The sequence below is a fragment of the Phacochoerus africanus genome, chromosome 3 (genome assembly GCF_016906955.1).
Source record: "Phacochoerus africanus isolate WHEZ1 chromosome 3, ROS_Pafr_v1, whole genome shotgun sequence".
NCBI classification, from domain to species: Eukaryota; Metazoa; Chordata; class Mammalia; order Artiodactyla; family Suidae; genus Phacochoerus; species Phacochoerus africanus.
Genome location: NC_062546.1, coordinates 141,350,031 through 141,368,080, shown reverse-complemented (window position 1 = coordinate 141,368,080; position 18,050 = coordinate 141,350,031). Strand labels below are relative to the sequence as shown.

General features: G+C 38.7%; 1 protein-coding gene across 1 annotated transcript; it reads right to left on the bottom strand.

The window, feature by feature from the left end:
* Positions 1–121: 121 nt before the first annotated feature.
* KLHL41 (kelch like family member 41) lies at positions 122–17,796 on the bottom strand. The gene is made up of 6 exons (XM_047772814.1): positions 16,595–17,796; positions 11,856–12,013; positions 11,631–11,738; positions 8,367–8,552; positions 5,492–5,638; positions 122–791 (listed from the first exon to the last, which is right to left on the bottom strand). The coding sequence occupies exons 1-6, from the start codon at positions 17,702–17,704 to the stop codon at positions 680–682; spliced, it is 1,821 nt and encodes a 606-aa protein (XP_047628770.1). The 5' UTR covers positions 17,705–17,796; the 3' UTR covers positions 122–679.
* Positions 17,797–18,050: the final 254 nt, after the last annotated feature.

Sequence of the window (18,050 nt, the reverse complement as noted above, 5' to 3'; positions counted from 1 at the left end):
CCCACAGATACTGCAGTTAATAACTTGAAGACTGTTTCAAGTTTTCATTAAATTCTTTACGATTTGATTTAAATCACATATATCAGTGTCATAAAAAGAATGGAGAAAAAAGAAAGACAACTTGAATTTGACTATTTTTACTTAGAGGCTTTTCCCCTTCAAATGAGACCCACTTATTATACTCCTTAAATAGCACTTCCAACATTTTCTCACGGCATATAATCTTTGATATAATGCACAGGATTCTTGTCATATCTTGAAGCATGAGGAAAAGTTTTTGCTATTATAAACATTTTTTAAAAATGTGGATGTATATATTTCATTCTCTAATTTCATTTGTAATGGAAAACGAGTGTAAAGTTACCTTAGCAATGTAAATGAAAGGATTAGTACATAACTCAATTTTAGGAAGCTCTTTACAATTGATTGAGATTAACAAAAGAAATAATCTGTTCAAATTAATATTTAATTTCTTATTGGAAAATGGTTTTAAACTCTGATTATTACACTGAAGATTCAATGACTTTGAGGTTTTGAAGCCCACTGCTAATCTCTTAGACAATAATGTGAATAATTTCTACATGACTCTCTGTATAGGCTTTTTTAAAAAACGGTAAATTAAAGCCCTATTATCCCAACAGACCACCTCCCAATCTATTATGTTTTTCCACCTTCTTGTTTACAGCTTAGACAGTTTGAAGAGATTTAACCGTGTTGCTAGGCAACTAGCTCCTGAAGCATAACGTATTTCCTTCAGCATCCCAGCCCATTCTTTTTTATCATCTTCATACCTGATGGAAAAAAAAAGTAATAAGTTGTTTTTAAGTAGATAGTTCTGTAGATTTCCTTGTGTTATATATGCAAATGTGGTTCTCTAAGAAAATCCTACTGGCTCTTACCCAGAGGAGGATGCACCTGACTGGTAGATTAAACACTTGAATTCCTCCAAAAATATGCATTCTCTGAGCATATGCCCAAACTACTGCCATAGCACTTAATCTGGATGCTTAAGTAGTTAAGCCTTCTCTGGAAATTGAAAACTGTCCAGAGATGACAAGTAACAGGCAATTAGTCATCCACCTTTGGACTGATAAAGATGGGTGGTCCCCATGAGTCAAGATCAGCAAAGAGTAAGAACGGGGGGTGGGGGGGGACTGTCAGTCACTTTGATTATGGTTCCAATTTTTCCCATACATTAGGGAGGGCCCAGAACGGCCCTAATACTAGTGGTCACTCTCTAGGAATCCGTTCTCCTTCCCCTTTATTATCCTCTGTGCATACTGCTCTTAGACACTGCACTTGACATTAGGTTAAGAACTTGTTGTCTGCTCTTAATACTAAGGGTTCTAAAGATACAGACAACCTGAATTCTTTTGAAACCTGTTTGCTTTTCCTTCTGCCTGATGCCTGGAATGCCATCTCTGTATGAGAAACTCCCAAACGCTGCTTTCTCTCTGAAGCCTTTCTTGCTTTCCTCAAGCAGAGTTTGTTGCTTTCTCTTTATTTCTCACATTGTCCGTTACATAGTATCTATTACAGCAATTATCATTCTATTTTAATTTTTTCCCTATAATTATGTCCTCAACAGGTTCAGAGGTATTTGAGGGCAGGTAATAACTCTTATCATCTTAGTTTCTTCTCTTCTCCAGAAGCTATCAATATTTGGCACGTAGAAAACATCCCCAAATCATTCAATAATGAGCGAATGAGATTTAAAATAACAATTTTTAAAATTAGCTGATGCCTGTGTAAGATAGGCAGTATCTGACTTCATTTCATCAATGGTCCAAGTGTAATTCTCCCTAACAGTTGTACTGTGCACAGAGTGACTTTTTTTTTTTTTTTAGTCTTTTTTGCCTTTTTCTAGGGCCGTTTCCCGTGGCATATGGAGGTTTCCAAGCTAGGGGTCTAATGAGAGCTGTAGCCACCAGCCTACGCCACAGCCACAGCAATGCTGGATCTGTAACCCACTGAGCAAGGCCAGGGATCGAACCCGCAACCTCATGGTTCCTAGTGGGATTCGTTAACCACTGCTCCACGACGGGAACTCCCAGAGTGACATTTATGTAGAGAAAAGTAGACAAAAAATATTTTACCACTAATAAAGGGAAAAACCTTAATTATCTATACATAATTTGAAGCAAGAATTTTAATTCAATAAAGAACAGTTTTAAATTTCTTAAGAAAAAGTGTCCACATTTAAGCCATAGGAGGTGGAGGTTAAATGAGGCTTTTGTTTCCTAGTAGTTATATTTACTTTCACCTTAGCCAACCCTAAGTAGCAATGATTTAAAGAAAAAGATATGAGAATAGAAATTTTTTTTTCCTATCACAGTAGATCTCTAGGTTTAGGATGTGGTACACTGATAGTTTTCATCTCTTATTTTCATCCCTGTTTCTGTGAATTCACCAGTAATTTGAAGGCAAGTAGGCAGCTGCCTTTCCATAGATCGGTGGCTTCCACCTTCAGTGCATATCTGAGTCTCCTGGAGGGCTGTTAGAACATAGATTGCTGGCCCTCACTTCCAGAATTTCAGTAGGTCTGAGGTGAGGCCTGAAAATTTGCGTATCTAATAAGTACCCAGGTGGTGCTGATGCTGCCTTGAGAACCACTGCAGATCATTGGTTCTCAAATGTGACCTGCAAACTGGAAGCACCTGTGGATATTAAAATATTGATGTCTGGCTCCCATGCTTGGAGGTTGACTTAATTGGTATGGAGTATGGCCTGGGCATGAGGATTTTTTTTAAAGTTCCCAAAGTGATTCTAATATGCAGCAAAGTTTGAGAATTAATTGCTCCAAATGTTATTACCCAAATGGAAAATACCTGTACCTACATTTAAAATTTTACAGCCAAGCAGATAATGATGAATGCTCCCTCTGCCTTTCCCAAATCCAGTGGTTCCCAAACTTGTCCACATATTAGAATCATCCAGGGCACTTTCGCAAGTTCCAAAGCCCAGACCATACCGAAAACCAATAAAATCATATTCAACAGAGGTGGAACATAGGCATCGTACTTTTTAAAGTTCCCTAGGTGATTCCAATGAGAAAGCAAGTTTGAGAACTATTGCCCTACTCACAAAATAAACCATGTATCTGAGGGAATCCCTCATTCAGGCTCCCTTCGGTAACATAAGAGGTATTTTTAACAGGGGACGCTGAAACTTCCTTTGCTGCCTAGTTTCCTCCTATGCAACTTGACTTTGGATGACCATTAGGAACCAGAGTGGCTCACGTGGGGTTCTGCTGATAGCACCATTCCTTAATATCAGAGTTTTTCAACACTTTCTGTACATTAGAGTAAACTGGGAAGGTTTTAGGAAATAGTGATGCCCAGGTCCTACTTGCAGAAATTCTGATTTAATTGGTCTACATGAAGGCCCAGGAACTGGTATATTTCAAAAACATCCTAGGTGATTTTAATATGCAGCCAGTGTTAAGAATCACTGCCTTGGAGTTCCCCTGTGTCCTAGTGGGCTAAGGATCTGGTGTTATCACTGCTGTAGCAAGGGTTCAATCCCAGGTTCGGGAATTTCCTCATGCTTCAGGCATGGCCAAAAATAAAAAGGAAAGATCACTGCCTCTTCACTCTTAGTGCCTATTCCCATTTTCTAAAAACCCTAACCTTCTCAGCCCTCTATTTTTTCACCCTTTTTTTCTGCTGCTTCCAGTCTTTACCTATCTCACAGTCTTGCTAAGTCTAATCTCTTTTCTCCTGGAAATCTCCAGTTCCTTTCTTTCTTCTTTGGAGGGAAAAAGGTAATAGGTTTTTGTCATTTGGGGGGTAGGTTACAATTTTATTTTATTTTTAAAAAATATTTTTATTATTATAGTTGATTTACAATGTTCTGTCAATTTCTGCTGTACAGCAAAGGGACCCAGCTTTATATACATATAAAATATATGTATTATATATATATATATATACACATTCTTTTCTCACATTATCCTCCACCATGTTCCAAGAAAGGTAATTGCTAAACTTCCTTTAAAGCCATGTTTTCTTGCCCTCTACACAGCTAGTTACTGATACAACATAAGGAAATGATGTCTGATGCACAAAGTAATTGTTTGGTCAAGCTACTGGCTTTGCAGCCTTCCAGTTCACCAGCTGGGAAAAGGGCATGTGATGGTTTCAAGAATGGAATAGATCCAGATGATTCAAATCAAAAGGGACATTCTTCTACTAAATTGCTTTGTAATATGAGAATGTATTAGTACAAAGTAATAAAGTGTATACTGCATTAAAAAAAAAGAATGGAATAGATGTTATCTACTTTTCACTCTCAGACTGAGTGGTCCGCCTATCTGATCACTCTTCCAAAGCTGTACTTAAAAACTTCAATGTGCAAGCAGATCATCTGGGACTCTTGTTAAAATGAAGATTCTGACTGAGTGAGTAGGTCTGGGATGGGGCTTGGGATTCTAAATTTCTTTTTTCTTTTTTTTTTTCTTTTGTGTTTTAGGGCTGCACCTGTGGCACATGGAGGTTCCCAGGCCAGGGATCAAACCCAAGCCACAATAGCAACCCCAGCTGCTGCAGTGACAACTCCAGATCCTTAGCCCACTGCGCTACAGCAGTGACTCCTCACACCCCTTCTCTTTAAATACATTCATTTTAAGCTTAACTGTAAAACAGTTCAACTGAGTAACAGCTGCAAGTGTCATACTTAGGAGACTTCCCAGCACCTCTCTGGGAGAGGAAATAGATTGTGCTTTTCACTTTTTTATTTTTTCAAAAGCTTTTGTAACTCAACCCTCAAAAACTGGAAAACTATTTAAATTAGATTCAAAATAGAATTAATGAATTCATGGAAAACTCAAGAGAGTTAAAAACTCCTTCAGAACTCTGTTTTCTTTTTCTTTTCTTTTTGTTTTTTCTAGGGCTGCACCCACAGCATATGGAGGTTCCCAGGCTAGGGGTTTAATTGGAGCTGTAGCCACCAGCATACACCACAGACACAGCAACTTGGGATCCAGAGCCTGCGACCTACCACAGCAACGCTGGATCCTTAACCCACTGAGCAAGGCCAGGGATCAAACGTGCAACCTCATGGTTCCTAATCAGATTGGTTAACCACCCAGCCACTATGGGAACTCCAGAATGCTGTTTTCTTAAGAAATAAAGTACTCTCTGGTAGGAAGATAAGTGGTTTGAAGTAGCTTTTGCCTACTTGATGCCTGGAGCCTTCCACTTTTAAAGCTGGAAGGGAGCTTAAAGGATCAGTCCTCCAACTCTCATTTACTGATTAAGAAATAGGTTCCTGTAAGTTCTTGCCTAAGCTCATAGCTAATTAGAAACAGTACTTGCTTAAGTAAGTGGCATGTGGAAAAGTTCAGTTAGGTTCAAAGAGTGCTTAGTACACTACCAAGAAGTAGCATACATCTTGGGAAATTCTGGCTTAGTATTTACTTCAAAATTGTTTTATCAGTTATCTGTTACTTAATTTAATATTTGTTTCAGAAATTGGAGTGAAGAAAACTTACTTCCATATGTCATTGACTTCGGTGGGTGCAAACTCTTTGGATTCCAGCTGAATCATGGCAAAACCACCAATGGCATACAGGGACCCAGCCAGGCTGACCAGACTGATGGAGCTTCTTTCTTGGGGAAATTCAGTCATTACTTCCCACCTAGGAATTGTTAAAAATAAATTAATATAAAACTTTAAAAAATGCTAAATATATTTAATGAACAATTATAGGGAATTGTAATTAAAAAGTTCAAGTAGCATAGGCATCCAAAGTTAGAAGATGAAATTCGCTACTTGAAAATATCTAAATATTCCTTTATTTGAAAGATGTAACCAGATTAGATTTTTAAGTCCTTGATATGCCAAGCCTTGAATACTTCATCTTTTTTTTTTTTTGTCTTTTTGCCATTTCTTGGGCCACTCCCCCAGCATATGGAGGTTCCCAGGCTAGGGGTCCAATGGGAGCTGTAGCCACCCGCCTCCGCCAGAACCACAGCAATGCGGGATCCGAGCCGAGTCTGCGACCTACACCACAGCTCACGGCAACGCCAGATCCTTAACCCACTGAGCAAGGCCAGGGATCCAACCCAAAACCCCATGGTTCCTAGGCGGATTCGTCAACAACTGCGCCATGACAGGAACTCCCGAATACTTCATCTTTATAATTTAGCACCTTCAGCAGTGGTTATCAAATTATGTGTGATAACAGTGGAATTTGGGGGCAGTTCTAGGGCTCCAAAGCCCACTGTATTAGATTTCATTCAAATGCTAATACAAATTTTTAAAAACTCTGATCTCCATTATTCCTTAAGAAATCTCCAAACCCCTTTTAATGAAGCATGTGATAAGGATAGTTTAGGAATTAGGGTTGGAAATTTTCTTTTTAATATCTTACACTTCATCCTATTAAATAAAGGATTTAAGGGAATTTTCTTTTTGGCGTGTGTGTTTTGTTTTGTTTTTTAGGGCTGCATCCTCAGCATATGGAGGTTTCCAGGCTAGGGGTTGAATTGGAGCTGTAGCTGCCAGCCACACCAGAGCCGCAGTAACTCAGGATCTGAGCCCTGTCTGCAACATACACCACAGCTCACCAGCAACGCCTGGATCCTTAACCCACTGAGCAAGGCCAGGGATCCAACCCGAATCCTCATGGATACTCATTAACCACTGAGCCACAATGGGAACTCCGGGAACTTTCTAATGTTAATAGTCAAATGAAATAGGGCCATTAAAGATAAAATCAATCAATTTAGTTGGAAGTATCGAGAGTCTAGAATGAGTTTGTCATTTCAGTAGCTCTCTATTCCATTACTCTGGCACTGAAGGTGGATCTCAGTTTTTCTCTAAACATACCAGTTTTTCTAATTATAAAAGTAATATATGTACACCATAGAAAATCTAGAAAATATAGAAAGGTATAGAAGAAAACAAATATCACTCATGATCATATTCTTTAAACATGATCATAATCAATATTTTGGTATAATTTTGTCATTTAAAAATGCATATAAATTTAAACATCCATCTATAATGTGAACAAAACTAAGAACATAGAGTATTTACAATTTTTGTGCCACTTCTTTAACTTCTTATAACATGAGTGTTTATCCATATTATAGTCTTCAAAAACATGATTTTTTTTTTGGTCTTTTGTCTTTTTAGGGCTGTGCCCGCAGGGATCAAACCTGTGTCCTCATGGATGCTAGTCATTCTAAAAACATGATTTTTAATTATAAAAATCTAATTCCATAAAACCATTTGTAATTTTCAGATTAACTAAAGTCTATTTTGTAATCAGGCATACATAATTCCTTAAAAAAAGTATTAATAGTGCTGTAAGTTTTTCTTCATTGCTAAACTAAGAGCATAAGAACTCATCCAGATGTGAAAAAAACTAATTCTGTATAAAGAATATCTGCCAGGAGTTCCCAGCGTGGTGCAGCAGAAACAAATCCGACTAGTATCTTTGAGGATGCAGCTTTGATCCCTGGCCCTGCTCAGTGGGTTAAGGATCCGGTATTGCCGTGAGCTATGGTGTAGGTCAAAGACGCTGCTCAGATCCTGCATTACTGTGGCTGTGGTGTAGGCCGGCAGCTACAGCTCTGATTTGACCTCTAGCCCCGGAACCTCTATATGCCATGGGTGTGGCCCTAAAAAGATGGGGGGGGGAAGAGTATAAAAGAAACATCTGAAACATTCATCCTTAAAGAAACTATATATTTCAAATCAAATAACTCAGTAGAGATGTGTATATCCATCTACATGTATGGACTTATTTTGAAGTATTGCCTTTGCATGACTAAATTCACAAAGTTAAAACAAGTAAGGACAGGAGTTCCCGTCGTGGCGCAGTGGTTAACGAATCCGACTAGGAACCATGAGGTTGTGGGTTCGGTCCCTGCCCTTGCTCAGTGGGTTAACGATCCGCGGTTGCCGTGAGCTGTGGTGTAGGTTGCAGACGCGGCTCGGACCCCGAGTTGCTGTGGCTTTGGCGTAGGCTGGTGGCTACAGCTCCGATTCAACCCCTAGCCTGGGAATCTCCATATGCCTCGGGAGCGGCCCAAGAAATAGCAACAACAACAACAACAAAAAAGAGACAAAAAGACAAAAAACAAAAACAAAACAAAACAAGTAAGGACAAATCAATCACTCCAATGTTATACTGAGGGTCATGTGTTCCAAATTACAAACATACATCACGTGTCAAAATGTTAGGCATTTCACACCCATAATAGCAAGAGAAGCCCAGATGAAGATACTTCCTCCGCAATTCTTGCTTCCCTGCCCTCCTCTCCCCATGTTATAGTTAGAAAGATTAATTTTTATCCAAAAGTTAAAAATTAAAAATTATAGTGATTCATATAGTGTAGTAAGAAATAGCAGCTTACTTGTTGGTGGTAAGGTCAAAAGCCTCAACTGAAGCTGAAAGACCATCTTCAGTGACGCCCCCAGCAATCACAATTTTGCCTTTATGGACTGCTACTCCAAACATGGAACGAGGGGTTTTCATTGGAGCTAGATCTTTCCAATCTCCTTTTTTGGGGTTGTAGATAAACACCCTGTTTGTACACTTTCTGTAAATATAAAACACAGCAAAGTGGTCCTTTTAGAAACTTCTTTTTTGAAAGAAGCAACTTCACTAATCATTTAGCTTTGTTTCTCCTTTAAAATATGTAGCACAGCAGAGGATCAGAAAAAAATCTTTATTTTTTAAGGGCCACACCCGAAGCATATGGAATCCCAGGCTAAGCGTCAAATTGGAGCTACAGCTGCCAGCCTGTGCCACAACCGCAGCAATGCAGGATCCGAGCCTGTCTGTGACCTACACCACAGTTCATGGCTGGATCCCCAACACACTGAGTGAGGCCAGGGATCGAACCTACATCCTCATGGATCCTAGTTGGGTTCGTTAACTGCTGAGCCACGAAGGGAATTCCAGATCAGAAAAATTCTTAATCTGAACATAGTCACCAAGCAAAGGACAATTCCAGATAAGAGAACCAGAACTATTTTTATAACTTAATTATACTATTGGGAAATAGGGACCTTTACTTTTGGCAATTGCCTGGAGGCCCAGCCAGAGTATATTGTAATCCTATCTGCTTCTAAATTCAATGGAAAACATGAACAGAATTAAGAGAATTCATAAAACCTTTATTGTGCCTCAGTAACAAAAATGTTTACTCATTTCATTATCTGGATATCCTAGGAATGAATCAGTTAAAAATTATTAGGTGTCAATGTACCTATTTTAAATCTAAATGTAATATGATGGCACATTTCATTTTAAGTCTACAACAAATACACCAATACATTTTAAGAAATCTGGGGAGTTCCTGCTGTGACACATCAGGTTAAGGATCTGATGTTGTCTCTGCAGTGGCTCAAGCTACTGTGGAGGTATGGGTTTGATACTGGCCCGAACAGTGGGTTAAAGGATCCAGTGTTGCATCTGTGGCATAGGTCACAGCTGCAGCTCAGATTCAGTCCCTGGCCCAGGAACTTCCATAGGTCAAGGGTGTGGCCAAAAAAAAAAAAAAAAAATCTGGGATTAGACAACTAGTCACTCGAGCTGATGAGTAATGAAAACAATTTTATATGCTAAATGATACCAAAAAACCTGGCCTTACCTAAATTATCCTTCTTAGTATGTTCTTATGATTCCTTAAAGTTATCCATCATTTACTGATAGGAGTTCAAATTCCACATAATACATATTTGGATATATTTGGTAAAGCCAAAAAGCAACCAAACAAATCCTCAACTTTCTGTGAGGACGATTTTTTTCTTTGGTTTTATAAAAGACCAACTATCTGGAGTAAAGCATTTCCCCTAATATGTGACGATGACTATTATCTTAAAACTTAAGGAAAACATAATCCAAGATCAAATTCAGTGGTAATAACAAGCATAATTCAGTGCTTACTTTTAGGTAATGACTCATATCAAAGTTCTTGACTTTGGCATTTGTCAAGTAATGCTGTCTTGGTTAATCATATTCTCAAGATTAATATGTTCTTACTGACAAGACCTGTATGTTTCTTACTGACATATCAATTTCCTGGTTACTAATACCACTTGAAGGAAACAATTTAAATCATTTGGCAGGGTCACTATGTTTCCAAAGTCATAACACTAATACAGATTTTCCATTCCATTTACTCAGGAAAAATGCCCCAAATAAGATTTTGCACTCAGTGGTTTTATAATACGGCCTTCCTTTAAATGTTTATTTTGCATTAAGGGGAATATAAATATATCTGAACAAATTATCTTTGATTATGCTTAGATTTTGTAAAAACCCATTACCTTTTTTTTTTCTTTTTTCTTTTTCCTTTTCATGGCCGCACCTGTGGCATATGTAAGTTCCTGGTCTAGGGGTCCAGTTGGAGCTGCAGCTAAGACCTATGCCACAGCTACAGCAACACTGGATCTGAGCCACATCTGCAACCTATGCCATAGCTTGCAGCAACCCACTGAGTGAGGCCAGGAATTGAACCCATATCCCCACAGAGACTACATTGGGTTCTTAACTTGCTGAACTACAATGGGAACTCCTCCATTGCTTTTTAAAATCACGTTTCCTGTAATATATGTCACTTTAATTGAATGCTAACCATCAATTATTAACTACAAAATATAGAGTTCTTTAATTCCAGCACATTTCCATATTTTACTCTCCGTTTCCGTTTTGCCCTTAAATTCTTAATTCTGGCTCCTGTTCCAGGATTGGACATCTCTTAAACAACCTGGGCAAATGAGGAAGACAAGCCAAATAAGGCAGAGTTTTCAGGGGGCATGAAATTTATTTTCAGTATTGAAACTGAAAAATCTTTGTTTTACCAGACAGGTTTCTTATTGGCTTAACAGACTTCTGGAGCACTCTGAACTCACTTCTCCTTTTGGGGTATAAGATCTTTTCTCTAATTACCTGTCCCTTGAGGGGACATCAAGTAATGTGAAATTCCAACCTTTCTTATAATAGCTTGGGTACTATTGGGTATATCAGGCATCTATCTATTCTGTTTGATCAGTGCCTGTTTATGATCAGTTGTTAAATATTTTGAATATCACCTGTCCAAGAGTAACTAGGTAAAACACTGCTGAGGAAAGAAATGCCCCCTTTTCAGTCACCATTCTTTTCAGTTTCAAACTCAACTCTCTCTTGAATGTAAAGTACAAATCCATGATTTTAAAATGCACTATTGTTTTAGTTATATTTTAAATACATTAAAGAGATACACTCACTTTTTATCTATGTATAGTTAAATTAGTAAAAAAAATCCATTAGCTTTAATGTAGTAAATTATAATTATAAATTAGCCAAATAAAAGACTTGATTATGCTCCTAAGTGCTGCTTTTCCACTGTGAGAAGGCTTAAGATGGAGATATTACGCTCATTTCCAGTAAGATGTTAGGCATATAAAAATTGACTTTAGCAACTTTAAAATTTTATAGTTTTCCTTCACAAATCATTTTTAATATTCTCCAATAACTTCTCAAAATTTTATTCTGAAATTTTTCTTCCAAAATATTATAGGTGAGAACCAAGTCCCATTTCAGTATGTAGATTCAAATGAAAACAGGAAGGAACTCTTGTAATAAAAAAATCACTTGGCTATAAACCATAGGGAAATTTCAGGGTACTTACTTGTCATCTGTCTTTCCTCCAAGACAATATATCATTCCCTTATGTGAAATCACACTATGGCCATAGACTTTGATAGGAAGTTTTTTAACTTCATTCCATTTTGCCGTCCTAAAATCAGAAGATGATAGAATTTATACGCTTTCAGTAAATTTCAGGTTCTAAAATTATATTATAGGCCCACATATACCTGAATGATTAGGAAATGGGAATGTCATGCCAACTTACACAGGATCATAGCATAATACTGAATCCAGCGAAGCCTCTGTTTGAAGGTCTTTGCCTGCGACTACATAGATTTTCTCATCTACCTCTCCCAGACCGAAGAGACACCTGGCCGAAGGCAGAGGTGGAAGTCCAACCCACTCAGATGCTATGTTATCAAGCTGAAATAAAAAAGTCCATGAGAAATTGTGGAGCTTGTTACAGATGTACCAAAAAATACACTATGCTTTACTTGTTCAGAATTCATTGAGATAATCAAAGAACTCACAAGTTAAACTACATCCTCGGAGTTCCCATCGTGACGCAGTGGTTAACGAATCCGATTAGGAACCATGAGGTTGCGGGTTCGATCCCTGGCCTTGCTCAGTGGGTTAAGGATCCAGCGTTGCCGTGAGCTGTGGTGTAGGTCGCAGACACAGCTCGGATGCCATGTTGCTGTGGCTCTGGTGTAGGCCGGTGGCTACAGCTCTGATTAGACCTCTAGCCTGGGAACCTCCATATGCCGCAGGAGCAGCCCAAGAAATGGCAAAAAGACAAAAAACAAACAAACAAACAAAAGACAAAAAAAAAACCCCCAAAACACCCACATCCTCAAAGAATCATATTTGACCTTTGAATTACCCAGAAAAATGAGAAAATATGCTTGGCCTTCCAAATTAGCTACAAATATCCAAATCTGCAGAACTTGAAGAAAGGAAAGTGAGAATAAAATAGTCATCAGAGATGAGTAAGAACTGTGAGATTTCTTGTCAATTTGTCTTCTCGCATTGCCTGTTCAAGTTTGAACAAGGAATCATAATACTTTTTATTTATTTTTTGTCCACCTGTGGCATATGGAAGTTCCCAGACTAGGGGGGTCAAATTGGAGCTGCAGCTGCCGGCCTACACCATAGTCACAGCAACTCTGGGTCCAGGCTGAGTCTGTGACCTACATCACAGCTCACGGCAACACCAGATCCTTAACTCACTGAGTGAGGCCAGGGATCAAACCTGAGTCCTCAAGGATACTAGTTGGGTTCATTACTGCTGAGCCACTATGGGAATTCCAAGGAATTGTAATACTGTAGGACACTGGGGAAAGAGAGGTTGCCACTGTAGGGAGGGTCACAGTATGTGAGTGACCCCTGATGCTATATTTAACAGGCTCTTAAGCTGGCACCTGGGACAGCTGGAACTGTCGCTCAGTTCACAGGCAACTGGGATGTTAAGGCATTATCTGTTTTCTTTCCTTGCACATTTTGAGATTCTCTATGCTTTACTTTATTACTTCAGATATAGGCAGGTGTTACAGCCTTTAACATCCTAGCCTTTTATTGGGAGTCATTTGAAATACCACCAGCCCCTCTCTTTGGAAGTAACTTTCCTTGTTTTTGCTAATTGCCAATGCCACAAGCCTAAGACAGCCCTCCAGGAGCCCATTCTCTGGGGTCAGTGGTTCTGGTATGGCTGGTATCAGCTTTAGCATCTACTATTGGTAATTTTAAGATTTTCCACCTTGAATTTTAGGACACTAAGGCGCAAGAAAATGGCTTCCTGAGGAAGCACAGGCACAGATTTGCTGTTCTCTCTAGTGCTACTTCTATAGGAGAGAAGAATAAAGAATACAACTCAGAATAATTGGATACTAAGAATAGAGGCCTATATTAAAGGCTGTAGTATACAGGGAGGGGTCTATATGGAAACCTATCTCTACCTGGTCTAGTAACCTTGGTTAAAGCAAAGCACTAATTAAAACCAGAGGACATGAGCAGTTTAATCCCCACAGATACATTGTTAGTTTGTCTTCACTAATTTCAACATCTAGATTGTGATCACGAATGTTTTCATTTTTGAGAAAAAAAAAATCCTTTACCAAGAAAGTGGTATGTAATGTAGTAGCAATAATAAACATTTATAGGAATTCCCTGGTGGCCTAGTGGTTAAGGATTTGGCATTGTCACTGCTGTGGCATGAGTTTGATCCCTGGCCTGGGAACTTCCACAAGCTATGGGTGCAGCAAAAAAAAAAACAAACAAAACAACCCATTTATGGAGTTTTTACTCTGTGATAGGCTTCATACTACATGCCTTACACAGGTAATCTCATTTAGTCCTCCAGGATAGGCGCTTCTATTATCTCCGTTTTACAGATGAGGAAATTGAGGCACAGAGAGGTGAAATAACTTGCCCAAGCTCACAGAGCTCTTAAATGATATTCGATGCACTCTCTATATACACACAGTTTATTTTTTCAGTGGGAACGCAGCTGTCATAATCCCAAACCAGAGTATACTGCCCATATTATACAATATCGTCTACACCCCCGCATCACCCATAGGGCCCTTCCTACAGTAGATGAGACAGTAGACTGCCTGCCAGGTTTTTTTGTTTTTGTTTTTGTTCCTAACAGAGGAGCTGTCAAGCTATTTAACCTTTCTGGCTCCAGTTTTCTCATCCTTAAAACTAGAGATTGGACCTAAATTACTTTCAGATGTGGTGCTGTTTAAAGATAGAAGCAATTAATTTTATGGAAAAAAACCTCTCTTACCTGGGTAAAAAAATTCTCATAAGCTAATTCTAGTATGCAATCAAAGGTCATGTTAATTCTAACTTAATACATTTTAAACAGAGGTGGCCAGAGTTCCTGTCGTGGTTCAGTGGTTAGCGAACCCGACTAGCATCCATGAGGACGTGGGTTTGATCCCTGGACTCACTCAGTAGGTTAAGGATCCGGCATTGTGGTGAGCTGTAGGTCGCAGAAGCAGCTTGTATCCAGCGTGGCTGTGGCGTAGGCTGGTGGCTACAGCTCCGATTGGACCCCTAGCCTGGGACGTTCCATATGCCAAGGGGTGTGGCCCCAAAAAGACAAAATAAAATAAACAGAGGTGACCAAGCAGAAGATACAAAACCTGAAGTTCTCATACATATATTTTCTTGTGAGTCATAACCCTCTTTTATGTTCAGGTGTTTTTTTCCCGGCATCTAATCCACTATTTGAGCTTTTAAAAAGGAGCAAGACATGGGAAATGACAGGGAGTTGACCCTTTCAACTTTGCACAACTGTTTTTGTCGCTATAAAGAACATCAAGTAGATTTCTTGAACCGGAAATGAGAGGCTGTGTTAATAAAAGTAGGGTTATTAACAGGATGGAAGAGAATAAACATAAGGATATTCTTTGGATCTATGATTTCTAGGTATCTGTCTGGGTTTTTATTTTTATTCTATTTTATTTTATTTTATTTTTTGTCTTTTTGCCATTTCTTGGGCTGCTCTCGCGACATATGGCAGTTCCCAGGCTAGGGGTCTAATCAGAGCTGTAGCCACCAGCCAACGCCAGAGCCACAGCAATGAGGGATTGCTAACCCACTGAGCGAGGCCAGGGATGGAACCCGCAACCTCATGGTTCTTAGTCGGATTCATTGACCACTGCGCCACGATGGGAACTCCCTGTCTGGGTTTTGATATCACTTTTACTTCCTAGATATAATTATTGCCTTTTCAATTGAATTTACTCTTTCTGAAATTTATCTGAATTTAAAATTAGAGCTTAGGAAATTCTCTGGTCTTCATTCAAATACTTATGATTATAGCTTCTATTTTATTTTTATATTTCATAGTTACATTTTTTTTCATAGTTACATTCTTTAATGGAACTCTGAAAATTAAGAAGCATGACTAACATGTTTTATTACAATTACATTTTTTCGAGATTAGAAAAGCTAGCTAAAGGATATATTTTGTAAATGCACAGTATGTTACACACTTTAAGAGCACTCAGTGACAGTGGTATGACATTCTACACTTATTTATCTTTGGCCTTTCCAACTCAAGTGCCCAGAAGCCTCAGGTCATGAGTAGTTATGACCTAAACAAACTTGTTTGAGCTATCTGTCAGCTACAAAGTACTGCTATTGGCATTATTAAAGACGAAGGTTAAGCCACTGATTCCTTCATAAGCTGGTAAAGTATAATACGCTGATGATATGAAACGTACTCCTTTGAAACAAACAACAAAGAATCAGTTGAGGAGGATTTATTTTTTTGGAAATAAATGGCCTCATAAAACAGACTAAGTTGCAGTAGTGTCCAAGTATAACTCTGATCTAAATAAATTTGCATATTTATCATAAATAAAAATTTCTAAATATGATTAATTAATTAAAATCAGTGACACTTGTATTTCCTAGAAGGTAATCCAAAGTGTGTAAAATATGTATATAAGTCCTTTTCACTTTCAACAGAATTATATTTTAGGCAATCACCATGTATAAGAGATGAAATGCTACTTCCAAGAACTTCAAATCAGTTCAAGGAAACTTGGCAAAAGATAGAAAATCGGATCAATTATAACTTTCTGTAATATGTCAAGTACTTTGAGTTGGGGAAATGCAGTAACCTATTTTTCAGAAAGAGGATACATGATTAAATGTTGTTTTTACTAAAAGACTGGGTTTTAAAGGATTACAGTCACAATCAACTACAAACATGACATTTTGGGTAAAAGACTGTAAAGAAGATCAGGAGTCATCACTTACACATTAATTAGAACCTCATTCTTTACCTAAACGTTTATTAAACATTAACATGCAGTAACTGACTACATATTTTCCAGCCCTCTAAGTAGGGAAAGTGCAAGGGACTGGGATAGGATGTCAAATAGAATAAAAATCCAAGCAGTCTGAGTAATTCACAAGTCAACTAACTGGATGGTGAGCAACAGTCTTTCCTCATGTCTCTACTTACATGAAAACAGCCTTTCTTACCTGGAAGAAGTATGACTGTAGAGGCTGATCTTTATTTTCTTCATCCACATATAGTCCTCCAACCACATATACCTGATTTTGTTGGGTGACGATGCTGGAATGATTTCTGGGGATCTGCTCAGCCAGGGCAGTAAGGTAGCATTCATTTTCCGTGGGATCGTAAGCCACCGCAGCTGTGTCATTAACCAAGAGGATGAGGTCTTTGACAAACATTCCATGCCTGGGAATGTCATTCAGGTAACCAGGAAGTAAATCTTCATCACCAACATCACCATTCACCTCACCAGCCCCAGCCTTCTCTGTGTTTTTGCTGGGTTCTGGGAGTTTGCCTGCGAAGGCATCTTTGAGAACTTTGATTTTTTTCTGGAGTTCTGGGTTGCTTTTAATTATGTCATCTTTCTCAACATGATCTTTAAAATATTTTTCTGTCATGAGGCGAAAACGGATACAATCAAACACTTCGCTAAGGTTTTTAACCCTGTTTTCTTTGTCTGTTCGCACCCATTTCATCACTGCCTCAAAGACTGCTTCTTCCTTTTCTACATTTAGGCTGTCATTGGAAATGACTGAGATCAGCTCCTGTGGAGACAACTGCATAAAGTCCTCTTCCTTACAAATCTGTACAAAGCGATCAGACACAAATTCACGAGCGGAGATGGCAAGTCTTGGGCAGTCGAGAAGAAGTCCTAATCTTAGGATAGCTAGACAGTTACCAGGAGCAAGTCTTTTCTGAAGATAAGAAACACAGACGGTGAACACCGAGGGGATCTGAAAGCGGCTGGCCAAGGCAAAGATATCTTGCACATTTCCATCGTTGAGATCAATAGTGGCAGAGTATAGGTATTTAATGATTAAATCCAGTACAGCAGGATCCACATTATCTAGAACTACCTCCTTCTTTTTCGCCTCATCAATTTCAGATAAAAAATACTCACGAAAGTAAGGACTACATGCTGACAAAATCAATCTGTGGCAAGGAAGACTTTTGTCACCTGCTTTTAGGGTGCAATCGATGAATTTTTTCTCATCCAGGAGATCTTTTAGACCATCCTGAAGCAGGGTGGATTGATAAAGCCGCAGTTCCTCTGCGAGTTCCCGCTGGGAATCCATTTTGTGAGTAACCTGGGTAAGGAAGGGGACACTAAGGCCTTAGCTCCTCACAGCACACAGGTCTAGCAGTAAAAAGGCAGATCAGTGTGCTTTGCCCAGCTTGAAGCCTTTGCAATTTAATCCCACCAGCTAAATATAGATACCAACTCTAACAACGGGAATTTAGGAGAGAGAGCTGGTTTGGAAAGAAGAGTTGTTCTTGCAGCTGTTACAGATTGAAAGGCACAACTGGAACTTTTAATCACTAAGGAAACAGCTAAGAAACAAGAGATTTAAATGAGGTGGAAAGCTTTAAAATATATAAGGCATTAGGAGGTATGCAATTAAAGGCTACCACAAGAAAATG